General features: G+C 41.7%; 2 protein-coding genes across 3 annotated transcripts in view; one reads left to right on the plus strand and one right to left on the minus strand.

Annotated features, from left to right (window-relative positions):
- The window catches only part of LOC119241213 (major histocompatibility complex class I-related gene protein), a 28,947-nt gene extending 27,875 nt beyond the window's left edge, over window positions 1–1,072 (minus strand). The window contains exon 1 of one of the 2 annotated variants that reach the window (XM_037506343.2): window positions 840–1,072. The gene's annotated coding sequence lies outside the window, so the exon portion shown is untranslated. Of the gene's footprint in view, window positions 1–35; window positions 114–839 lie in introns of those variants that run through there. The other variant, XM_054693431.1, reaches the window with a different exon arrangement.
- STX6 (syntaxin 6) overlaps window positions 340–26,546 on the plus strand; it is a 45,569-nt gene continuing 19,362 nt past the window's right edge. The window contains exons 1-3 of the mRNA XM_037506345.2: window positions 340–585; window positions 23,242–23,411; window positions 25,416–25,510. Of these exons, the coding sequence (XP_037362242.1) occupies window positions 551–585; window positions 23,242–23,411; window positions 25,416–25,510 (300 nt within the window). The 5' untranslated portion in view covers window positions 340–550. The remainder of the gene's footprint in view (window positions 586–23,241; window positions 23,412–25,415; window positions 25,511–26,546) is intronic.

A 26,546-nucleotide genomic window follows, 5' to 3' on the forward strand; every position in this document is an offset into this window, starting at 1 on the left:
AAACAGTAGAGGAAAGGTAAAAGAATTGTGCAAACCAGGTGCAAAGGCGTATCCTGTAAACCAAAGGCCTGCTGCGACGCAACTCGCAGCTCCACCCTCGAAGCCCAGGGAGGAGGGAGAAGCCCCGCCCCCGCGACGCTGAGCCCCGCCTCCAGGGTCGCGCGACGCGGCGCGAGGCCCCACCCACGAGGAGGCGGAGCCTGACCCTGGCCACGTGATCTCGGGTGCGGAAGTGGTTCGGCGGGCCGCGATCGTGGTTGGCAGCAGCCTTGGGTCCCGGGGGCGGGGTCAGGCCGGCCGGACGCGCCGGGAGGAGCCGGGGGAGGAGGCCGTCGCGGGGGCCGGCGCGGGAGTCAGGACTAGGTCTGCGGGTCTACGAAGAGCTGGGTCGTCCGCGATCCATTGCGCCCCGGCTTGCGCGTAGCCGCTGCTCTGGGGTACCCCGGCCGAGGCGGCGGCGGGAGGCCAGTGGGGTGGGCGTAGGAAGGCCGGGAGGGCGCGGGCGCCCTGCGAGCGGAGCAGGGGTGAAGCGGCCGGGGGCCGGGACGCCATGTCCATGGAGGACCCCTTCTTTGTGGTGAAAGGGTGAGTGTCGCTGAGGGTTCCCCTGGAGGAGGAGGTGTGTGCTGCCTGCCCCATCTCCCGTCCCTCGCTGTAGGAGGAGGGGAGGCCAGTGGAGGCTGGGGAGGGGACAGTGGAGTGGGCACCTTGAGGTCCACGACCTGGCGTCCGAGACATCCCCTCCCCGTCCTACCTGGACTGGGAAGCGCGTGCCTCCAGCCGATCCCCTGGGGAGGAGAAGGCCGTCTTCTGGGCCTGGGCGCTGCGGTACAACTTACTTGGAGATCGAGGGGCTCAGCGGCTCCGCAGGTGGTGAGGGCGACCTGTGTCCTGGCGCACCCTGGGGCTGTGGTGGAGCACGAGGCCCCTTCCAAGTAGGGAAAACAACATCTAGGCAGGAAAAGGGAAATGACCCTCTGAGCTTTGTAGTCGGCGTTGACGGGGGTGCGCTCCCATTGTCCATTGAGTTGGGAGCGCTAGCCCGCAGACTGGAGAGACCACAACATGTCCAGAGGCGTCTGAGCACGTTTGCAGGCCGGGAGGCCGGGAGGCGGGGGCGGTGTGGCTCGGTGAGGCTGGGGAGCCGAGGCTCCGGAAGGCTGCTCAGTGCAGTGGGGGAGTTCATGAGCAGTGGGAGAAGAGGAAAGCAGTCGGTCCTACCCAGTTGATGATGTTGGAAGGGAAACAAAATGAAATCGGCCAAACTAAACTTTGCTCAGCTTTCTATTAGCAACCGCGATTTTCCCACAGAGCTAAAGGAAGTGAGTGCTTTCTTTTAACCTCTGGTTTCATCCAGGCTATTTGACAGATTTCCCCCATTTCTTCTTATTCTGCCTTTCAGACTAGAACTGCTTTAATTTATTTTTCCCTGCGAGCTGTCCTGACTCCATCTTTGCTTGTTCGATTGTTTGGAGATAGACACTTTCATTCCACTTTGTTTATCAACTTTGCATTTATCAGCTAAGCAAGTGCAAGAAAGATGGGTTTTGATGTCAAACGTATTTCTAATAACGTATCGGCTTTATGTTTTAAATATCAAACAAAAAAATCGACAGTAACAAAGTTCCCAGAAGAGTAGGATTGAAAGTGAGTGCAACACTTGCTTTCATCTAGTTGCTGTTAGCTTCTTATTTTTGTAGTGGTGAAAGTGTTTGCTTGGGTGTTGGTTTTGTTTTAAGGGTTCTTAGAAAATTTGAATGGTACTTTAAGTAAAATAGTTTATTATCCATGATAAGGTAAAATACATTTATATACTTAACATTTTTCTAGTGGCTTTTCTTCATCTTTAATTTAGATAGGAAAATACTGAGTTGTAAGTTTTTAGTAATATGTGACTCTCTAGCTGGAAAACGTGTTATTTATTGGAAGGGTTGATTTAGGGGTTACTTTGTAAATGTTAAAACTGTGTGTTTTCCCTTTAAATAAAAGTTCTTAATACTTAGGCTGCAGAGATTATCTCTAGCCATGGAGACCAGAGATAATCAGAAATGGTTTGACTGTTTTTTTAGATGAAGATTATTTATTGATGTGACTTGTGTGTTTGATTTTTAATGAAATGTATGCACACCCTACATTGCTCTGCCATCTTGACATTTTTTTCCCTGATAGTATCCTGCTCAGACTTTCAGTGTTTGCTCACTGATTAGATATACTTTATGGGAAGATTGCCTTGGAGATTTGGTTGACTTTTACCTTTTACACGATTTTAGCTCATGTCCAAAGGTGTCTGAAGGAAAAGAGACTATCTATACCTTCTGCTGTGAAAAAGTAAAATCAGCCATGCGGGTGTCTGCAGACTGTAAGATGGCATATTTGGGGGAGGCATGTGCCTCCATTTATTAAACTTACTGGAGATGCATCACACAGTGTGGAAAAATTTAAAGACGCCTGAATTGTGGCTCTTAGCCTAGAAGCTGATAGTCTAATCTGAGAAACAGCTCATCCCAAAATTAAGTATAAATGACAGGTGGTAAATGATTACATGTCACAGTGAATGCTATAGAAGATTAAGTGCCTAGTAGTTCAGAGAATAGCAACGCAGTGAGATGGTTATGATTGGAAAAGCTCTTGGCGGCAGTAATAGATCTTGAATTAGTTTTGAAGAAGATAGAATTCAGATAATACAGGCCTGTGTCTCATTTGGAGTTTTATCAAAGAGTTTCTTATTTGGTATTCCTGCTTCTAGTCTTTTGTCTGCCCTTGGTTCTCTTGGATTAGTGCTATCCAGTAAAGGCAGAATGTAAGCCATCTATAGCACTTTATATTTCCCAGTAGCCACATTAAAAAGTAAAAAGAAATAGGTGAAATCTATTTTAATGTCCTTTAACCTGATAAATGAAAAAATATTATTTCAGATTATGATTAATATAAGGATTATTGAAATAGTTTACCTTTTTTTGTACTAAGTCTTCAAAATTTATTGTGTATTGTACAACACATCTCAATTTGAACACTAAATTTTCATCTGAAATATTTGATATGTATTTATTATAGTTGAAAAAGTATATCCATACACTCAAAATAGCTCCAAACACAGACAAATTCTGGTAACTGAGCTGCACATCAGTTTTTAGATTTAAATTAGATTAAAACATTTAGTTCCCCAGTCTCACTAGCCCTATTTGAAGCAATCAGTAAGTTACCTGTGGCTTCCAGAATGTGTAGCATAGGACGAGCTTTTCTAGAACCGAAACAGGGGCTATTATCTAGTGGCTGCCTGTTGCCTACAGAATAAAGTCCACACACTTCATGACCTCCACGATCCAGCCTTCCTCTCCTTTCCGCTGCCTTTGCCCTCCCTTGGCTCCACAGGTGGTAATGCTAGGATGAGGGAAGGACCAGATTCCCTTGTTTCACATGTTCACGCTGCCTGATTCCCTGCACAGCTTGCAAGGTTCTGTGTAAGCATCTCCACTGTCTCCAGGAAGTGCTTCACTTGGCACCTGAAACACATTATTGCACCTCTTCCTCTGGCTTCTTTGCTGTCTTTCATTAGGAGATTATGAGCTCTGAGGGTTGGGACTGTTTGCTTTTCCTGTATTTCCAGCCCAGCACCTTGAACACATGGCATAAATGTTGAATGAATACTGTTCAGTGGTGGCAGTGGCGAAGGAGTGGTGTTTGGTGGCTGGGAACATCAACAGCCAAGGCCCTGAGATGGGCACTGTGTGTTTGGAAAGCATGAAGGAGAGTAGCCCATGTGGTGGAGGAGGTTTATTTGGGGAAGTAATAATAATAGAGACAGCTAACATTGAAAGACTGCAAGTCCTATGCCGGACAGTATGTGCTGAGTAAGCACTGTACATAAATACTCACTTTATAAGAACTGCTCTATAGGGCCTCCTCTGGAGGTGCAGGCAGTTGAGCGCCATGCTGTGAAGCTGTCCGCAGCTCTGCAGCGCTGGTTCGATCCCTGACAGTGGTGAGCATCCCACATAGCATGGCAGACCTCTCCTGTTGTGTCTGCTACTCCCCTCAGCACTGTATTTCGTCAGTCTGCCTGTTCTGTTTCCTGCTCTGTCTCTGATGAATCCTCTCATCCTCCCGTGAATCTGGCCTGTACTCTGGTTCTTGTGTAAATAAATAAATAAATAAATGAATCTTTAAAAAAAAATAATAACTGCTCTATGATGTGGGTACCAGTCACGTTTTGGGGAGGAACTGAAGAAGGACAAAGGGGTAGTCACTTGTTGAGGTTCATACAGCTACATAGGTGTATGTAGCTTCACATTTGAACAGTCTGTTTCCACTCAGACTGTTAGCGCGTTATATAGTACAGACAAAATAGGTTCAAGGAGAGTCTCATCTTGGGATTTTGGAGATGTAAAACCTGTAAATGATAAGAAATTAGGGTTTTAGGAATACTGATTTGGTAGTAGTATTGAAAGCATCTGTAGCACCAGGATGGCCCAGAGCGGGGTTTCTATGATCCGGCAGACGGGTAAAAGAGAGTCCTGGAGTCCTTGGTGGCTTTCTCAGACTTTATTGAGCTTTTACGTGTAGTGCTGCAACCAGGTACACGGCAGGCAGGGGTGCTGGGGGGCCAGGAGACCAGCAGGCCTCCAAGATCCCGGCAAGTCTTCACTCTGGGCTTCTCTGGCATTGTTTCTCCACTTCTCTCTCCTGCCTCTGCTTCTCCCTGCGAATATCTCTATACTCCTTGTCTTGGCCCACAGAAGTAAACAACATAACTTACAGCATTGTAACAAAATGCAGATGCCCCATCAGGCAGGGCCATCCCAATGGCAGGAGGGCAGAAAAGCCTGAAAACCATTTACCCTACAGCATCCTTGTGAAGAAAGACTGAAGAGGAGACCAGTTAGAAAGCTGTTTTAATTTAAACTTGTACTGATTGGTGCCTCAAAGACACCAATGTTTGAGGCTCATTTTGTGAGGTCAGATGTTGTCAGTGTTTTGATCAGAGCAGAATCTCAGCACAGGACATCACAACTGCACAGCTGGGCTCTTAGGGCAGATGTGGCCCTACCTTGTCAGGCAGTGGTGTTTACCCTCCAGAACTTGGTCCCAGAAGCTCTACTGCTTCACCGCTGGGCTGCCTCCGTCCTTTCACACGTGCTTAAGTTGCCTGTAGCCATGTCAGTGGATCCTCTTGTGTGTTCTCACTGGGTAGCTTGCTTAGTCCCATTGTGTCAGGTACTCCCTGTTTATCTGCGCTCAGCCCCCACCATGGTCACTCCATACTTTCTATTAATGAGCCCACACGCCCCACCTCTGGGGTAGCTGTCTTCCCCTTCTTTTCTTATCCTTGCCTGTCCCTACAGATGCCTCACCCATCCTCCTCTTAGCCTACTTCCCTCTTGTCTCCACATTCGCCTGCAGTCCCATGTCTACTTGTGCGTTGTGAGCATTCAGTGCCATCCCTTGGATGTCTCTGGAATCTTTTTCTTCCTCTGTAGTTTTGATTTCTCTACCCTAGTGTATGTCCTCTTTCCTACCTGGATTCCTGTAAGCAACTTCTTCAGCAAGCCTGCTGGCTGCCAGTCTCATCCCTGTAGGTGATGTGAGACAGGAGCAGATCATGGCTCTGCTAGAATCCTTCGTTCTAAAATATTTGGTGTCTGTTTTCTGTGCATTGGAGCTGAGGCTACAGCAGTGAACAAACAGCTTCCCTCTGATGGAGCTTATGTGCTTATGACAGACCAATAAATATGTGGTATGTCAGGTGGTAATAAGTTCGGCAAGAATAAAAAGGGGCAAAGGGAAAGGAAATGTAATTTTTCTTTTATGTGACTTTAGGATGCAGCAAGGTTTGGTGGAAAGAACTGAGCTTTGATAATCATGCTGAACCAAGTTTGGAAGCTTACTTTATCAATTATATGATGTAACTTTTGGCAACTTCATTATTCCTCTCTGAACTTGTTTCTTTATGCACAAAATTGCTTTAGCAGGGCCTGTTTCCTCAGTTACAAGGATTAAATGAGTTAGTGCTTGTATGTTACCTGGCACAATTTTAGGCACATGTTAAGTGTTCAACTAACACTGCTGTTTAAATGTCTGTTTATACCTCCATCCAAACAGAAAAAAGACCAAGACTTACTGTTTTTTGAGTAACATTTAAAGTAATGTTAAACTAATCAAAAACTAACTAAACACTTAGAAAATAAAGATATAAAAATTAAAATTTATTGAATGCCTCCGTGTTAAAATTTTGACATCTTTTGACACTTGTTTCTATTAAAAGTTTTGTGTAACTGTCCGTTAGTTATCATATATCAGGGCTGTGCAAACCTCCTACAGGGATTTTTCTTTTAAATCCTTATGCAGTAGATATTGGTCTATCATTTTCCTTTTTTTTTTTTTTTTTTTTGTGGGACCCTCCCCGGTGGCCGGGGATTGAACTGGTGCTGCAGAGGCTGTGGGCAGCCTCGCAACCAGCGCTCAACCGCTGTGCCACCAGGGGAGGCCCCATCATTTTCATTTCTTTAAAGGTTTATTTATTTATATATACAAGAACTGGGGTGTAGGCCAGAGGTGGGGGGGAATGATGAGAGGATTCACCAGAGACTGAGTGGGGAGCAGAACAGGCAGATCTGCTGAAATACACCACTGAGGGGAACAGCAGGCAAAACAGGAGAGGTCTGCTGCGCCATGTGGTCCCTGGCTGGGGATCGAACTCATGCTGCAGTGGCTGGCACTATAGCTTGATAGTGCTGAGACTTAACCCCTTACGCCACTAGGGAAGCCCTGCCATTATTTTTGTTTTATAAATAAGAAAAATAAAACTTTGAGAGTTAAAAAAAAAAAAAAACCTTCAGGTTTATTAGCTTGTAAGTAGAAAGGCCAGGTTATGTGTGTGTCTGTGTAATACATATATATGTAGTAATAATCATTTTAGAAACTGGGAGCATAGTTCCTTATATCCTTAAAATGTCTTCATTATGTAGGGCTTTTAGCAGCTTCATCTTGTTCTGTCATATAAATGTAATATAACTTATCACCCGGGATGACAATTATGATGTTCCTAATTTTTCACTATTGCAATTAATACTGTGACAAGCCTGCTTGTCTCAAGCCTGTGCTGCTGCTTCCATGGCCTGTATTCCTGTAGCAGAATTGCTGATTCAGAGGCATGCACATTTTCAGAGTTACTGATGGATATTACCAATTTGCTTCCAGAAAACAAGTCTTTTTCCACTCTACTTCCTCCCACCCCAAGTGTTTGAGGGGTCCGTTTCTCTCTATCTCTTGCTAGTACTGAGATTCTTGATTTAAAACATCTTTACTAATTTGCTAAATGAAAAGTGCCATATTTGAATCGTGTTTTAATCTATATGTTCCGCCATCCTTCTTTGATGCATGAACCCGTTTAGAGTTTTTGTTCTGTAGTTTTTTCTTTCTGTTGTTACCAGCTTTTAGAATTTGCAACTTGTGGTAGAAGAGACTACAAGAAAAGCATAAAATTGAGCATGTTGGAATATGAGAGTATACTGATACTAAGTGAGCCTCTCCTGTAGCACTCTCCTGAGTGTTCCCTCTCTTTAATATTTTGCTGGTTTGGACTTTGTATGCCTGAGCAAGCATAGTTTTATTATATGCAGGTTCTTGACTGAGGATCAGGGTTGAAATAATGCCTTAAATAAGCAGATGAGCAAGATGGTATTGCTATGTGACATTTTTCTGTAACCATCTCCAGCCTTTTAAACACTAGATGATGAGCTCTTTGAAAGCAAGCGTCATGCATCTTTTAAAAGATTTATTTACTTATGCATACAAGAGCTGGGGTACAGGCCAGCGATGCTGGGGGAGTGAGAGGATTCACCAGAGACAGAGTGGGGAGCAGAACAGGCAGATCTACTAAAATACACTGCCGAGGGGAGCAGTGGGAGAGACAGGAGAGGTCTGCTGCGCCATGTGGGTCACCTTCCTGGCCGGGGAACGAACTCATGCTGCGGTAGCTGCGGGACAGCTTCCTAGTGCTGTACTTAACCCCTTGCACCACCAGGGAGGCCCCAAGCATCATGTATTTTGTTCACAATGTTCAGAAAATTCCGTTATCGGTGTAGTCAGTGTGAAAAAAATTAATCCTATTTTGCAGAGTGATTTTAGCCCAGTATAATGGAATGTAAGTCAAATCTCATTGTCTACTTTTTAAAAATCAGTGTCAGATGTTTCATTGTAAAAATAACTTTGTTAACATTTGTTATTAATTTATTGAATTTATTTCTTGAAAATGCCTGGCTTTTATTTCTTGAAAATATCTGGCTTCTGAAATTATGGTCTAGTTTGGAGTATACCATACAGATATGTGTAAGAGTAGGTGAAAGACATTGCATTTTGTGTAAGATTTTGTGATAGAATTGGCATGTTCTGCAGATTGAAAAAAGGAAAGACCCACAGTGGGAATGCTGGTCAAGGACACCCAAGTGAAGCAAGTAGTCTCTCAATCTAGGCCTTAAAGGAAACGTCTGCTATTTATTTACAAAGGTGTTGGGACTTTCCCTGACTGGGGAAGAAACAAACAAAAATCTAGAGCCAGGAATGAGGAAAGGGAGAATGGGAAGACCTGCCAACTGAAACAGAGTTTGTTTTATTAAGAAATCAGCTTAGATATTAAAGTTGACCAGTTTGGGGCCTCCCTGGTGGCGCAAGGGGTTAAGCATAGCACTGTGAAGCTATCTGCAGCCTCTACAGCACTAGTTCAATCCCCACACTGGGAGGTGACCCACATGGCTAGCAGACCTCTCCTGTCTTGCCCACTGCTTCCCTCAGCAGTGGATTTCTGTCAGTCTCCCTGTTCTGTTCCCCACTCTGTCTCTGGTGAATCCTCTTACCCTCTGCACCTCTGGCCTGTCCCCCAGTTCTTGAATGCATAAATAAATAAATCTTTTAAAAAAGGAATTTGACCAGTTTGGGGGGAGGGGAAACAAGGAAGGTGTGGAATACCCAGCTTATTTATTTATTTATTTATTTATTTATAAAGATTAATTTATGCATTCAAGAACTGGGGTACAGGCCAGAGGTGTGAGGGGTGAGAGATAGAGTGGGAAACAGAACAAGCAGATTGACCAAAATACACTGCTAAGAGGAGCAGCAGGCAAGACAGGAGAGGTCTGCTGCGCCATGTGGGTCACCTCCGGGGATAGAACTAGAGCTGCAGTGGCTGCTGATAGCTTCATAGTGCTGTGTCTTAACCCTTTGTGCCACCAGGGAGGCCCCAGCTAATGAATTTAAATTTGATCTCTTACCTTTTGTCAATTCCTAATCACCAGGCAGGTTTGACTACAGTTACTATTCACTTGCCTACGTTCAGACAACTTTGAGGGACTCAAACCAAGTCTTCTGATTTCACAAAGAAAACAGATTTGTCTAAAGGTTTAGCAAAGGTGAGATTGAAGAGGTTTTGGTTGTGGAAGGAGCACATTCTGCATCAGAAGAACTCGAGCAAGCAGCCCAGATATCTGAGCCCCAGTTCTTTTATTTAATGATTGCACATTAGGCATGTTGAAAATGCCTTCCAGATCTAAAATCCAGTGATTGGGCTTCAGCAGAGGTTGTGCAAGGTGAGAAGAGGAAGAGTCCAAGATGACGCTTGTCTAGACAAGTTTCAAATCTTAAAAAATAGTGGCACTGTTGACTCAATGGGGAAGTTCCAGAAGGAAGTAGATTTTGTTTTGTTTACCTTTTTGTTTGTACTTGCATTTTCTGGAGGGAGGGTGTTTTGAATGTAGTTTTAGACATCTGGATTGATCCCGGTGGCAGATAAGAACATAGGAATCAATCCTGGGTGAGTAGTTAGGATTTGAAGTGTGAATGTTGATGAGCAGGTAAAAGATGTAGAAAGAGAGCCAAGAAATATTGGGACCAAGTGGAGGAAGAGGAAAGAGAAATAGGTAGAAAACTAGAAAGCAGAGTTCCAAAAGCAAAGGGAGTGAGAGTTTCAAGAAAATAGAGTGATTGGCTCTCACGTCAAGTACACTAAAAATGACACATTCACATCACTCGTGACTCTGACCCACAGTGTCATCATTGGCAATGGTGCTGGCCCAAGGGAGCTGTGGAAACAGTGATAGTTCGAGATAAAACATTGCACATAACGATCGGAAACAACTAAGATGCCTTTTTTCCATAAGAGTAGTTGCTAAAGATATCACTGTGAAGTTGAATTTAGAAATGTTGGTAAGGTCAAGTAACGAGGGTGGGAGGTGTTTTTTCCCCTTATGTACTAAAGATGTGAGTGTGGAAGTCAAGCAGTAAAATGAACTGCCTTGCCTTGCCCCAGGGAGCCGTAGTGGGACAGGGTCTGTAGTAGGGGACCGGCGAGCGTGTGGTTGCAGAGGCTTGCACAACCTGGGCTTTTCACGTTTCATCACGAGAGTGGGAACTGTCTGCCTTTACAGGCCAATGAGGCTATTGATGCAACGTGTCCTCAGTGAAGAGACGTGCAGAATGGGTACTTGCCCTGGGTGCAGTTGTTTTGGCAGATTGTATTTTTCCAAAGAGGACTGCCCCATTTTGTATCCTGTACATTTGCTTATCTGAAATTGTGAAACTGATGTCCTTCTCTCAAACTGTAGTCCTTGTTCCTTTCTCTTGAACCTGGGCGGACCTGTGTAACCACCTTGACCCACAGAAGGAGGCGAAAATGACACCACTTGGGTCCTGAACCAAATGTCACAGAACCAGTACAGCTTCCACCTGCATCTTTCCTTCTGGGGACACAAGCCTCGGGTGCCCTGAGCTACTATTTGTGAAGTTCAGCTCTGCTGAAGCCACTGTGCTGAGGGATCAGATGGAGAGACTGTAGAGATGGGATACCTGCAGAGGTGTCCCCAAGGACACCTTTTCTGAAGTCCCAGAGATTGTGGAGCAGTGGACAAGCCATCCTTTCATGGCCAACATGAATTCCTGACCCACAGGCTCTGTGAACATAAGAAATGATTGTTTTACACTCGAAGCTTTGTTTTACACTCGGAGCTGTTAGACAACCACAGTAACTCAAGCAGATGCCAATTCAGAATCTATCAGCATGGTCGAAAAAGAAAGGAGTAATAAAAAAGATGATGAAGGTTGCAGCTACAATTATCTTGCGATCTGTTGGGGTGACTAGATAATATCAGATACGAACTCCCGGTAGCTGAGATAGTCCTTCTGCCCATTTTACTGAGATAAGAAAACTTGATGATTTTATGAGCATGTGGATGTTTTGCCTGTGGCTTTGAAGATCGTTTGGGATGGTGAGCACTTGGTGGAATAGACTAGAAAATCATATGGGGAAAAGCTCAACTAGCAATAACAAGAAGTTAGCAGTGACGAGAACTAGATAGAACTAATCTAGAACCAAACTAAATTAGCCTTGCGATGGGAATGGAGTTAGTTATGCCATTAGTCTTTACAGGGAATGGAAGAATCTGACTTTGAAAGCTTGAGTGATCTAATTTTGCCCGAAAGATACATTCTTCAAAGATGTAAACTGTGTTTTTATCTTTGAAGGTTGTTTACTTGGAAAGCAGCTGTGCATTCCACATAATTCCGTGGGCACTGGTGTGGGTTGCTGGGTGGGACTTTCAGTTTGGTGTTCATTGGGAATTCAGTCCATGAGGAGATGACAGCACCCTTGATTTTGATGGGCCATTTGGTGGACAGTGAGGGGAAAGGTCTTATCCTCGTATTTCTAGTGTTGTGACTCATGAAATGTGTGAGGCAAAATGAACTTTGCAACAGATGTGGGAATAGGAAATCTGCACGACTAGAGGAGATATGTTCCATTTCTCTCCTTGAAGGAATGAAAAGGGTTCTCTGGATCAGGAGCTAAAGCTCTAACTCATTGGAAAGTAATTAGCAAGTTTTCAATGAACTAGTGCCAGGTATGGTTCCCAAAGCCGACGGTGAGCAGATTGTTGTTTATCAAGAACTTTGCTAAACTGAAGAGCTCCACAAGTGGAAGGAGGAATACCTAGCCCTCATGGAAAGTTCTGGGTGTCAGACTTTAATCATTCCGATTAATCGACTCTACTGGAAAAAGGCAACATCTTGTGATTTTGATCTTTCTGGAAATCCAGGCAGTCGTGGTGGTCTAGGGCTTGCTGTGCCTGTGGAGTCAGCAGCTGCAGCTGCTTCCTTTGGGTAGCACCTCAATTGGGATAAGTGGGCTGCAGGCACTGCAGGGCCCACGTGTGTGGGCAGCGCTCACCAGTCAGTGCCTACAGAAACCACTCCCTTGCCTTCCCTGAGAAAGCAGTGTGAAGAAAGCTAGATTGGCTTTTCTCTTCCTCATACTAAAAACCCTGACAAATCTCAACCAGATGACATAATTATATACCCCTCTGTTCTGTGAATTGATTTACTTGAAATGCCAAGTGATTCTAAATATTTAGGTCCAGATTTTTACAAATAGCTCTGAATTGAGTGGGTTGTTGCACACATTAAGAGGTGTGTCCTGATGGTTCTTGAAACTATTCAAAATTCGGTAATTCTTAGGAAATTCTGGTTACCTTAAAAATAGGACTTGTGACACACATTGTTTTCTCTCCAATCATGCCTTCTTTTTCTTATTAACGCTATGCTGAAATTATATTGGAATGAGAAACTTTGGCAAGGTTTTAAACTTCGACGGACTGCTTTACCTGCTAAGATAGAATTGTTCGATAAACTGCAAGATTGGACTTTTCCTTCAAGATCTGAACAAGTGTGGTCAGTTTTCTCCTTTGTGGTCTTTTGAAACATTTGTCCTAAAAATTGTAAAATGATAACTATTTTGTCTTCTAAATGACTAAATGTGCTACTTAATGACTAAAGATGAAGCCTCTTAAAAGCAAAAGATTGTGAGTGGAACAAGCCAAGTCTCGGGCCAGAACCTGTGGGGTGCTGAATGTTGTCCTGGGATTGCTTTGTTAGCATTTTTCTAATTCCTGCCATTTCTTTCATTTGTCCTTCAGGATATGCTTAAGTTCTTGCAGGCTTAAGGATTCCTTCATTTCAGTCCACACTGCTGGAATCAAATCCACCTTTGTACCCTATTCTCCCTCAAATTTGGGAATCAAAGTCTTAAAAAGACTTATGGCTCCAAAAGTGTCACTAGCGAATCCCAAGGGGTTCTCAACATTCTTTCACAGATGAGTCCCACAGTTTATAATACTTTTCATAGTAATACTCAGATGTTACTTGATATCTTTGTGTGCTGGCTTTTTCACCAGTGGTGTGGAAGGGTGGTGGTCGGGCCTTCCTGGTGGCATAGGGGTTAAAGTCTCAGCACTATCAAGCTATTGCCAGCCACTTTAGCATGAGTTCGATCCCCAGCCAGGGAGCTAACCCACATGGCACAGCAGACCTATCCTGTCTCTCCCACTGCTCCCCTCAACAATGTGTTTCAGTAGGTCTGCCTGTTCTGCTCCCCACTCTGTTTCTGGTGAATCCTCTCACCCCCTGCACTTCTGGCCTATACCCCACTTCTTGTATTCATAAATAAATAAAAATAAATCTTTAAAAAAAAAAAAAAAGAAACAGCTGAGCTGTTTTCCAAACTGTTTTCCATGCCTTTTTGCATTCCAAGCAGGGATGCGTAAGAGTTCCAGTTACTCCATCATCTGGTCAGCGCTTGCATTGTCAGGTTTTTTTTTTTTTTTTCTTTTTCTTAAAACCATTCTGAGAATGCAGTGGTATCTCACTGTGAATTTAAATTGCATTTTCCTAATGGCTGATGATACTGAGTATCTTTTCCAGTCCTCAGATGTCACCTGTATGTATGTCTTTTTGGTGAAGTCACCCTTCAAGTCCTTTGCCCACCTTTTAATTGGGTTTGTTTTCTTGTTAATTTTTATCTGTCTTACACACAGGTCATTGATGATATGTAGTTTGAACTGTTTTCTCACTGCCTTTTAATTACACATTTTAATATCACATGCTGTATTGTGAAATAAGAAGGTTAGTCTCTAAGACAAGCACTTCTGTGATTGAGTTGCAGACTAAAATAACTTGTTTTTTCCTCTACACAAAATTTCATTTTTACTTGAATGACTGATTATTGAGACTTGCATATGTTCTCAGATCTCAAAATTATCTAAAAAATACTTGAGATATTTTTTCAAAATGAGTGAGGTGAGCCTGTCACTTCATGGGAAACAGCTGACAGTATCTTTGCAGATGATAAAATGAGAGCCTTTTTTCAAACCAGAAATTTGGAAAGCTTTCAACGATCATTTTACTTACTTTTTTTTTTTTGCTGAGATTGCTAATATCACTATGTGATTTTGGCTATTGTATAGTCAAATGAGTCAGTTTTTGATACTCATTAAACTCATACTTTCTAAATGATCAATACATGATGTTGTAAAGTGATATGCGGGTAAAAGATCCATTCAGAATACAAAATAGAGCAATAGGTTGAAATGTAGGAGAGTTTAAAGGTTTCCACATTGCAGCTGACAAGCTGCCACTTTCCAGTTTTAGTATAGTGTCAAAAAAGAATATCCACAATTATCTGAAAAGACTGTTCAAATACTGACTTTTACAACTGTCAGTATGAGATTGGATTTTTATCATATACTTGAACCAAAACATGCCCATAAACTAGATATAGAGGCAGATATAAAATTGAGCTGTTTCCTATTTACCCACATCTTAGAGATTTGCAGATCTGTTAAGTCTCTTTTCATTAATTCTTTTTCATTTTAGAAATTGTTTTACAAACACATAGTAAGTTTATTGTAATTTTTAAATTAATGGATAGGTATTTTTTAAATGTTTGTTTGAATTTGTAATATGGTAAATGGCAATAGATATAGCTCGCTTAGTCTAGGTCCTTTGGTGTCTGTAATGCTGAAGAGTGCAAAAAAGCTTGAGGTCAAAAAAGTTTGTAACCTCAGAGAATTTTATTCCTACATCCTACCTGTGTCTGGTGGTGGAGAAAGTGTCATGCCCTAGTCTGAGGCTTCTTAGGTGAGACTTCTAATTCCCAAGAAGGAATTCATATTTACTGTACATAATTGATCAATTTTATATTCTTAAAATGGGGCATCATTATAGATATCTCTTCAACTGTCTTCTATTATCATAGATGACATTTGACCAAGTTCCTCGTTTTATGAGAAGTGTACTTCTTTCACTGCTAAATCCTCCAGAAATCTCCAAAGAGCAAAGATAGTGGATTTACAACCCTCTCACTTATTCCCCTTGTTTTCATGACTAGAGTTTTTCTTGTTGACACTGAAAAGACTAGCTGCTGACAGGAGGAGAACAATGAGAGGACTTACCTTACTCATCAGTGGGGTATGAGCAACTCTGGTAGTTTCATGTAGCTTAATGATTTATTCATTCTGGGCCCAATAACTATGTTTTCTATTTAACACTAATCTTTTAGGCTGACATATTATAAGTCACCTTCTTACATTTTCCTAGTGCTTTCTCTTCTGGTACTTGCAGTGTCAGAGGGAATCGGTTGCATGCAATTTATATCTTTAAGCCACAGACAACAATCACCTGATTAGACATCCAAAAGAATTGGTTATAAGTAATCATGGAAGGTTCAAAACAGATCTCTTAGATTAGGAGCATAAAGTTTATATTGGTTGTAAATAAGATTCCATATGATTATAAAATGATTTCTTTTTTGATCTTTATTTGTAATGGTGTTAGATTATAACACTTAAATTGTGTATATTGGCATAGTGGAGGTGGAGAGAGGGGGTTGTTTTTTTTTTTTTTTTCACTTTAAAAAGGTTAATTTTATTTTTTTGAATTATATATCAATACAGCTATTGTAAAAATTTAGTATTGTAAAATTTTCTTATTGACTTTATTTTTGTATCTCTTTTATCTTTTCCTTATTTTTTTTCAAATAAAATTAACATATATACTTGGCTCATCCCAGTAGAGACATAGGAGACCTTCAAAATTACCATTTTATATTACCACATGATTATAACAATAAAAATACTAAGTGGATTTTTTTTTTTTTAAATATTAAATTTTATTTTTATATTCCCCCATACAATTGCAAACGCCCCATTCTGACCCCAATCCTTCCCCTCCCGCCCCCCACCCCCAAAAAGTGTCTCTGGTTCATAGTTTTTTGTTGATTTTGATTTTCACTTTCTTATATTCATTTTCCTGGTCCCTTATTTAAGTTTTCTAGATTCCTGCTATGAGTGAGACCATCCGGTATTTTTCTTTTTCTTTTTGGCTTATTTCGCTGAGCATGATCCCTTCCAGTGCCATCCATGTTGCTGCAAATTGCATGTGTTTATCTTTTTTGAATGCTGAGTAATATTCCATGGTATATATGTACCACATCTTCTTGATCCAGTCATCTATTTTTGGGCATTTGGGTTGTTTCCAAAGCTTAGCTATTGTAAACAGTGCTGCTATAAACATAGGAGTGCAGGTGCTCTTTGGAATTGATGTTTCTGTGTCCTTTGGGTAAATACCTAGGAGTGGAATTGCTGGATCATATGGAAGCTCTATGTTTAGTAGGTCCAGAAATCTCCACACAGCTCTCCATAGTGGTTGGACCAGTTTGCACTCCCACCAACAGTGCACAAGAGTTCCTTTTTCTCCACATCCTCGCCAACATTTGTTGTTGCTAGTTTTTTTAATATGTGCCATTCTCACTGGTGTGAGATGGTATCTCATGGTAGTTTTGATTTGCATTTCCCTGATTACAAGTGATGTTGAACATTTTTTCATATGTCTGTTGGCCATTTGCATTTCCTCTTCAGAGAAGTTTCTTTTTAGCTCTTCTGCCCATTTTTTGATGGGTTATTTTCTTTGTTGTTGCTGAGTCTCATCAGCTCTTTGCAGATTTTTGTGATCAGTCCTTTATCATTAGTGTTGGGTGCAAAAATGTTCTCCCAGTTGGTGGGGTTTCTCTTTGTTTTTGTTATTGTCTCTTTTGCTGTGCAGAAGCTCTTTAATTTGATGTAGTCCCAGCTGTTTATCTTTCTCTTCACTATCACTGCTTTGGGTGATGTGTCTGTAAAGATGTCTTTGATGTGCAAATCCCGTAGTGTTTCGCCTATATTTCCTTCTATGTATTTTATGGTTTCAGGTCTTATGTCTAGTTCTTTAATCCATTTTGAGTTGATTTTTGTGTATGGTGTGAGGTAGTGGTCAAGCTTCATTCTTTTGCATGTAGCGACCCAGTTTTCCCAGCACCATTTATTGAACAAACTTTCTTTGCTCCAATGCATATTCTTTGCTCCTTTGTCAAAGATTAGTTGACCATAAATCTGTGGGTTTATTTCTGGATTTTCTATTCGATTCCATTGGTCTGTATGTCTGTTCTTGTTCCAATACCATGCAGTTTTGATGATTATGGCTTTGTAGTATAGTTTGAAGTCTGGGAGTGTGATGCCTCCATTTCCTTCTTTTTTTTTCAGTAGAGCTTTGGCTATTCGGGGTTTTTGGTGATTCCATATGAATTTCATCAATAATTGTTCTATTTCTTTGAAGAATGCCATTGAGATTTTGATTGGAATAGCATTGAATCTGTATATTGCTTTTGGTAGGATGGCCATTTTTAATATGTTTATTCTTCCAATCCATGAGCAGGGGATGTCTTTCCATTTCTTTGTGTCTTCTTCTATTTCTTTTAACAGTGTTTTATAGTTTTCTTTGTAAAGGTCCTTTACCTCTTTTGTTAGATTTATTCCCAAATATTTGATTTTTTTTGTTTCGATAATAAAAGGGGTGGTTTTTTTGATTTCTTCTTCTTCAGATTTATTGTTTGTGTATAGGAAGGCTACTGACTTTTGCGTGTTGATTTTGTATCCTGCCACTTTACTGAATTGATTGATGAGTTGAATTAGTTTTTCTGTGGAGATTTGGGGTTCTCTATGTATATTATCATATCATCTGCAAATAGTGATAGTTTGACTTCTTCTTTTCCTATTTGGATTCCTTGGATGTCTTTCTCTTGTCTTATTGCTCTGGCTAGGACTTCCAGTATTATATTGAAAAGCAGTGGTGAGAGTGGACATCCTTGTCTTGTTCCAGATCTTAATGGAATTGCTTTCAGCTTTTCACCATTGAGAATGATACTGGCTGTTGGCTTGTCATACATGGCCTTTATGATGTTGAGGTATGTTCCTTGTATCCCAAGAATTTCAAGGGCTTTTATCATGAATGGGTGTTGCACTTTGTCGAAAGCTTTCTCAGCATCTATTGATATTATCATTATTTTTTTATTTCTTTTTTGTTGATGTGTTGGATAACGTTGATTGATTTTCGGATGTTAAACCATCCTTGTGCCCCTGGAATGAATCCAACTTGGTCGTGGTGAATTATCTTATGGATACATTGTTGGATTCTGATAGCTAAAATTTTATTGAGGATTTTTGCATCAGTGTTCATTAGGGAGATTGGCCTATAGTTTTCCTTTTTTGTGTTGTCCTTATTCGGTTTTGGTATTAGTGTAATGTTGGCTTCATAGAACGTGTTTGGTATTGTCCCTTCCTTCTCAATTTTTTGGAAGAGTTTGTGAAGGATAGGCACTAATTCGTCTCTGAATGTTTGGTAGAATTCATTTGTAAATCCATCAGGTCCTGGGCTTTTGTTTTTGGGGAGGTTTTTAATTACCATTTCAATTTCGCTGCTTGTAATTGGTCTGTTTTAGGTGTTCTATTTCTTCTTTATCTAGCTTTGGGTGATTGTAGAGTTGTAGGAATTTGTCCATCTCCTCTAGATTGTTGAACTTGTTTCCATATAACTGTTCATAGTAGTTACTGATTATTCTTTTGATTTCTGCTGTGTCCGTTGTGATTTCTCCTCTTTCATTTATGATTCTGTGTATTTGTGCTTTCTCCCTTTTTTCCTTTGTGAGCCTGGCTAGGGGTTTGTCTATTTTATTTATTTTTTCAAAGAACCAGCTCTTGGTTTCATTGATCTTTTGGATTGTTTTTTTAGTTTCAATTTCATTTATTTCTGCTTTGGTTTTTATTATTTCTTTTCTTCTACTGGTTCTGGGGTTTTTTTGTTGTTCTTTTTCTAGATCTTTGAGCTTCGAGATTAGGTTGTTTCTTTGAGTTCTTTCTTGTTTTTTGATGTGAGCTTCTATTGCTATATATTTTCCTCTTATTACTGCTTTTGCTGCATCCCATACATTTAGGATATTGGTGTCCTCCTTGTCATTCAATTCAAAGAATTTTTTTAATTTCTTCTTTGATCTCCTCGTTAGTCCAGTGGTCTTCCAGTAGTGTGGCTTTTAATCTCCATGAGGTAGGATAGTTCCTTGCCTTCTTTTTATGATTTATTTCTAGTTTGATGCCTTCGTGGTCAGAAAAGATGGTTGGTATGATTTCAATCTTGGTGTATCTGTTGATGTTTGTCTTGTGCCCCAGTATGTGATCGATCTGGAGAATGATCCGTGTGCGCTTGAAAAAAATGTGTACTCCGTTTTTTTTGGGTTTAGTGTTCTATAGATGTCTGTTAAGCCAAATGCTCTAGGTCCTTATTTAGAGCTTTAGTTTCTTTACTTATTTTTTGTCTTGTTGATCTATCCATTGTTGATAGTGGTGTGTTGAAGTCTCCCACTACATATGTGTTTTCTCTGATGTCTGTTTTCAGAGAGGACAACAGTTGTCTGATATATTTTGGTGCTCTTTCGTTTGGTGAGTATATGTTAATGAGTGTTATTTCTTCTTGAAGTATTGTCCCCTTAATCATAATGTAGTGACCATTGGGGTCTCTTTTTATTTTTTTGAGTTTGAAGTCTGTTTTATCTGATATAAGTATAGCTGTTCCTGCTTTCTTTTTTGGCCCATTTGCTTGTAGGATTGTTTTCCATCCTTTGACTTTGAGCCTATTTTTATCTTTTGTAGCTAAATGTGTTTCCTGGAGACAGCAAAAGGTTGGGTTTTGTTTCTTAATCCAGGCTGCAACTCTGTGTCTTTTTATTGAAGAGTTTAGTCCATTTACATTTAGAGTTAATATTGATATGTTAGCATCTGTATTTGCCATTATGTTTGTCTTTCCTTTGATTTTATTTATTTATTCTTTTGATAACTTTTTTTTTTTTCTTCTTTCGTTGTTATTCGTCCCTCTGAGGTTCTGGCTTTAGGATTCCTTGTAGTATTTTTTGGAGTGGGGGTTTAGTCGCAATGAAATTCCGGAGTTTCTCTTTGTCTGGGAAGGTCCATATTCTTTCTTCATGGAAGAAAGAGAGCTTTGCGGGATAGAGTATTCTTGGTTGGCATCTGTTTTCTTGGAGTCTGTTGACTATGTCCCTCCACTCTCTCCTTGCCCGTAGTGTTTCTTCAGAGAAGTCTGATGTCAGCCTGATTGGCTTTCCTTTGAATGTTATCTGTTTCTTCCCTCTTGTCAGCTTCATTATTTTTTCCTTGTCCTGGATTCTTGGGAGCTTTACTATTATGTGTCTTGCTGTGTTTTTCCTTTCGTCGTGGAAGTTTGGTGTTCTTCTTGCTTCTTGTATATCAATTTTCAGCTCCTTCTTCTCATTTGGGAAGTTCTCTTCAATTATATCCATGAATATTTTCTCTGTTCCTACTTCTCTCTCTTCTCCTTCTGGTATTCCTATAACTCTTATATTTCCTTTCCTCATGGAGTCAGATAGTTCCCGAAGTCTTTCTTCATTCTTTTTCCTTCGTACTTCTCTTTCCTTTTCTGTTTTGGTTCTTTTTATTTCTGTGTCTTCAAGATTACTTATTCGTTCTTCCATTTCATCTATTCTGCTTTCATTGCTTTTCCCAGAGTTCTTTAGTTCCTCCATTAATTCTTTGATCTCCTGCATTTCTCTTACTTCCCTCTTTAGGGACTCAATTTCCTTCTTCTGATCTATCACTTTTTTAATCATGGCAATTTTAAATTCTCTTTCTGGAAGGCTCAGAAGTTCTTCCAAGTTGCTGTCGTTGCAATCTGGGGAGTGGTTTTCTTTTTGTGGTGTGCTTCTTTCCTGAGGAGTTTTTAGGTTGCGTGTGGTTCTTCTACTCCCTACTGTCTGTTTTCTAATTTGTCGTATGCGTTGGGACACTGTGTTGCTCGGACTGACTGACATCTTGGGTGAACTTCTCCGCTCCCCTCTGGCTCTTCCAGGAGCCATGTCTGTCTTCTGGGGGAGCTTTCTGCTGGTTTTAGGCAGTTTTTACTGAAGAAATGTCCCTGTTCTCAAATGGCGAAGCGGGATGCAGTCCCTGCGCCTCCGGTTTCAGGCACACTCTTCTGCGCACCCGGTCTGCCCCGGACGTGGGTGCCTGCTCCCTCTGTGGGCTCAGACTGCTGGTCGGAAGGGGCCTGGCGTGGAATAACTTCCCGGCTGGCCACTGGGTCCTCCAGAAACCTTCTGCCCTTTTCAAGCAGTCTTAAGAAATGTCCTGTTTTATAGGGTGTTAGTGACTTTTTTTTTCCTGGTCGCTAGGTGGCGCCAGAGATCTCTCCTATTGTCCTTGGGGGCTGTTTTTCGCCTCCCCCCACCCGTGGGACAGCGAACAGAGCGGGAATGGTAGGGTACACCTCAACAGCTTTGGGGTGCTGTGTCTGCCTTGTGCCCCACCGTCGTGGAGAAACCACGCCCCGAATTTTCGTGCCTCGGGTCTCAGTTCAAAGCCCTCAGTTCCAGGACGCGGGCTGTAGCCCAGTTCAGTGGCGCGGGAATGGCGCCTTTTGCACAGCTCCCGTGCCTGGGCGCCTGGTTCCTGCTCACTCAGGGAGGGACCTTCACCTCAGTGAGGACCTCCGTGCGTCTCCCCGCAAGCCTAGGTCGTCTCCCCGCAAGCCTAGGTCGCAGGCGCGGGGACCTGGGCAGCTGCGATCCAGGTGTGCACTTACTTTTCAAGTGCATGCCGAATGCGCCGCTTTCCCGCGCAGGCTTACCGGCAGCCCGGGCTGTGTGCGCGTCTCCCGGGGTCTTTGTTCTTCTCTAATGGCGCCCGGAGCCGTTCGCTCACCGCCGCGGCGGATCCTGCAGGGTTCGCCTCAGCTCCCGTTCACGGGGTGTGGTGGCTGCAATAGTTCCTTTCCACGCACAGTCCCGCTTGCTGCGTCGTTTGTTCTTGTGGGCCGTTTTGGTTTGTTGTTTCCTCCTCTCTGCTGGTCGGAGAGTGCCGCCTCTGTGGGCGGGGGAGGGGAGCAGGGTTCTGCGCTTCCCTCCCTTCTCGTCCTCTTTTATGGCCAGTTTCTTCTTCGGGCAGTTCGCTGGCGTCACCCGTTTATCTTCCGTGTCCCAGTTCTCACTGGGACCTGCCGCTTTTCCTCCCTATTCACTTTTTTTAATGGGAGATCTTACTCGCAGTGTCTCCTCGCCGCCATGTTGCTCCGCCCCCTATCGAGAGGGGGTTTTTAAAACCTAAATCAAAGCACTCAATGGCCTGGCCTTACTCTCTAAACAAGAACACACTAATCTTATATATAGCATTGCTTAAATCCAGGAAAGTAGATACAATTAAAGCTAATAATATTTGGAAATCAAATGAGGTTTTTTTTTTAATGTCTCAGATTAAAATACTTAACCTTTAAAAGACTAGCTATGTAGGACGATCTCCCTGGTGGCGCAGCAGTTAAAGGCAGAGCTATCAAGCTATCACCAGCCATTGCAGCATGAGTTTGATTCCCCAGCCAGGGAGCTACACACATGGCGCAGCAGACCTCTCCTGTCTCACCTGCTGCTCCCTTCAGCAGTGTATTTCAGTAGATCTGACTGTTCTGTTCCCCACTCTGTCTGGTGAATCCTCTCACCCCCCCCCCCACCTCTGGCTTACACTCCAGTTCTTGTATGCATAAATAAATAAATCTTAATAAAAAAGACTAGCTATGTATAAGTAACTCTTCCTCCCCATTTTTTGTACTCCAGCCCAAGAAAAGAGAAGCAGCTTTAGTACTTTTCCATCTTGGTATAAATTACTGTTGCACCAAATAGAAGCATATGGAGATGTAAATGGCCCTTTGGTTAATCGGTAGGATTGCTGCTTACACTACTTTCATATATAGGCTATATGGAGAAAAATTAAATTTTGCCCTTTTCAAACAAACTTGATTTTATAACTGCTTAAATAACGGCAGATTTTTCCTGAACATCAATGAGAACATAATGCTCAGACTTTTTGAAGTTTTGGACTTTGACATTTGTCCTTGTAGAGCCTTCTATAAAAACTTAAAAGTACTTTTGGGAGTGGTAATCGCTGAGAATGGTGTGATGGTGAATGTTGACTTCTAGGTCCTGCAGTAACTTGTTCACGGAATATGATGTCTGATTTCTCCTCTTCCCCTTGACTTCAGAGAGGTACAGAAAGCAGTCAACACTGCCCAGGGACTGTTCCAGAGATGGACAGAGCTCCTCCAGGATCCTTCCACAGCAACAAGGGAAGAAATCGACTGGACCACCAACGAGCTGAGAAACAACCTCCGAAGCATAGAGTGGGATCTTGAGGACCTTGACGAAACCATCAATATCCTTTTCTGTGGTGTTTGTACTACTTGGGGGTACACAGACAGACAGACAAGTTTTTATCCAGGTGACACAGCTACATCAAACAATAATTGATTGATACTGTTCTTCTTTGTACCATGACACATTTAAAATAATTCCCAGCAAGCTAAAGTAACCAAACTCTTCTGTGGTGCCTGACAGATCCAGCCATGTAGCACAGTGGTTATGAACTCAGGCTCTGAGTTGGACTGCCAGGGTTCAAGTCTTGGCTGTCCTAGAGACTGTGACTTTGGGCACATGACTCTGCTTCAGTTTTCTCCCTACTTGGAATTTAGGATAACAGCACTACCTACTTAGTAGGATTATGGGAAGTTAAACAGGTAAACAATTTAAAATAGTGCCTAAGACATAGTAAGCTTTTGTAGAAGTGCCACAGATATTATTGCATAAGAGGTATAGATAGGCCAGTGTTATACACTATTCATTAGCGATCAAAAGAAGATCCAATAATAGGCTGTTTTTTTCTGAAGTAATGTTACAATGCCAATGTGCATTGAAAAGCAGCTTGTATCCTGCAACTCCAGATCTTTATGCTAAGTCTTGCTATTTGCCAACCCACTGATTCGACCGATGAACCAGAGAACTGTAAGAGCTGAATTATATGGCCTTTTGTGAACTGGAAATCCCATTTAACCAAAACTAGATGGAAGATAGGCCAGTTCCAGGTTCCGAGTTCTGTTTTTTTGTTCTAAATATGATAAAACATCAAGGAAACCAGCTTTTGTCAGGCACACTCCTTAGTCAGCATAGGTTCTCAAGCAGTTGATGTGTGGATAATTTCTACTAATCATAATGTCCTGGTGACCTTTTAAATAATTAAAAGTCAAGTATGTTTTCTAAAGTTAGTTAGTGGGACAAAATATGTGAGGGGTGGGGTCAAAAGCATACTTACAGGAAGCTACTTTTTCTCTTGAGATAAGAGAGGAGAGAATGGAGAGAAATTGTAAGATAAAGAGGACAAGAATTGTTAATGGATTTTCTTCATTCATTCAGCAAATATTTATTGAGTGCTATGTAGTGGACATTTTATTAATTACTGAGAGTAGATTGATAAGCAAAACAGGGTACCAACCCTGATGGAATTTATGGCAGAGGTGGGGAGTAATAGAGGGAAACGGGGAGGGAGACAGACATTAATCAAATAATAACACAAATACGTGCTTACGGACTAAGAGATAAAAGTACAGAGAACCTTGTGTCTGGTGACAGGACCAGGATGGGGTCATCAGGGAAGCTTCCCTGCAGAAGCCTTCATTTCTTAAGAAGCAGAGTTAGCTTTGTGGCATCAGTGGAAGTGGTTTGTTGTGGCAAATGAAAAAGGCTTGGTGGAGGGGCCTCCCCTGTGGCACAGCAGGTTAAGCACAGCGCTGTGAACCTGTCCGCAGCCTCTGCAATGCGGGTTCGATTCCCAGCTGGCCAGGGAGATACCAACATGGGGCAGCAGACCTCTCCTGTCTCTCCCGCTGCTCCTCTCAGCAGTGTATTTCTGTCCGTCTGCCTGTTCTGCTGCCACCTCTGTCTCTGGTGAATCTTCTCACCCTCCTGTGCCTCTGGCCTGTCCCCCAGTTCTTGTATAAAAATAAATAAATCTTTAAAAAAAAGAAAAAGAAAAAGTCTTGGGGACAGTGACCTAGAGACGAAAAGGAAGAGATACTAAAGTGCCAACAGGCATGTGCAACAGCCCCACACAGCCTTGGCCATAGTTCAGTAGCTGTCTGATAGCCAGATAGAGCTGTTCGTAATGTAACCTGGCAGGTCTCCTCTTTGGGTCATAAGGATCCTCATGTAACTGCAGCAGAGAAAGTTCGAGAATCATTAATTGTCAAGTTGACCGTGTTTTCGGAAAGCTTGGGCAACATTTTCTTGGTTGCCTACCAGACTGGTTTAGCACAATGTTGGTTGTTAGGCTGGTGATGATAGGCTGGTAATGATGTGGTTACTTTACCTTGACTTTTTGACCCACGCATAGTTGAAGCAAATCCTAGAAAATTCAACCTTGATGCAACCGAGCTCGGTATAAGAAAAGCCTTCATCACCAGTACTCGGCAAGTTGTCAGGGTAAGGAACATGATTTTTATTGTGTTATTTCGTAAAAATAGCCAAGTTTCTTAGAATTCTTTGCTTCATTGTAAACTAATATGTCAACTCTCAGGTCACTTTTTAGTATGAATTAAATGCCATATATAATTTCTCTGATTAAAAAAATAGAAATCTGTTTTTAGTATTGTTAAAGCAAATATGAGACTATGAACTTTGGGCAGTTACTTTAATGATATTGTCCTATTTATCCATACTACTTTTTCCTTCAAACCAGTTGCCTTTTTTCTCCCTTATTTCTTTGTACACTGTGTTTCTGGACAAAAGGGAAACTTAACTGTTACAGAAACCGTTTGGTTTCCTGATTGATCGGTAATCAATTTGCATTGTTGAAGAGTGACTTGCTAGGTTTGGATGGCGGCCTCTTCCACCATCTGAATTGCTTCTGGAACTCTTGCAACCCATGTTACTGACATTTCCATATACAACTGCTTGACAGCCTTTCGGGAGTATGCAGAGCTAGCAACCATCTACCAGAGTGTAAAAAAACCAATCCAAGTGAACAGATCTTTATTCTTAAATTGCATAGGTAATACCTGTTTCGAAAAAACCTAAGTGAAAGTATCTAAGTAAAACCTTTATCATTAGTATATATTTTGTGTTTTGAAACTATATAGCTAAGCCATTTGATTAGCATAACTAGATGTAAGAGAACCAGCTGTCTCTAACATATGTACTAGAAAGCAGCTTCCTTGAATAAAAAGACTTGGGATCATACCAGTGCTAACATATGGCTTTTTAAGAGTCATCTTAGGCAGGAACCTTAGTGTGTGTTTGCCAAAGACTTTGTATCGTGTGATTTCCTTTTGAAATTATTTCAAATGATAGATTATCGCAGAAATTTAAATATTCCTTGTTCCTTGTTTTATTTGCTGGTTGCCTTTCCATATACATAAATCGGAATTGTTTATAAATAAATGCACATTTTAATGGGCAGTAACCTTTTTGGACCCCAGGAGCCCATCTATAGCATGAGCATTTGGATTGGACACTCTTA

The sequence above is a fragment of the Talpa occidentalis genome, unplaced genomic scaffold, assembly GCF_014898055.3.
Source record: "Talpa occidentalis isolate TD23 unplaced genomic scaffold, MPIMG_talOcc4v2.1 talOcc4.12, whole genome shotgun sequence".
NCBI classification, from domain to species: Eukaryota; Metazoa; Chordata; class Mammalia; order Eulipotyphla; family Talpidae; genus Talpa; species Talpa occidentalis.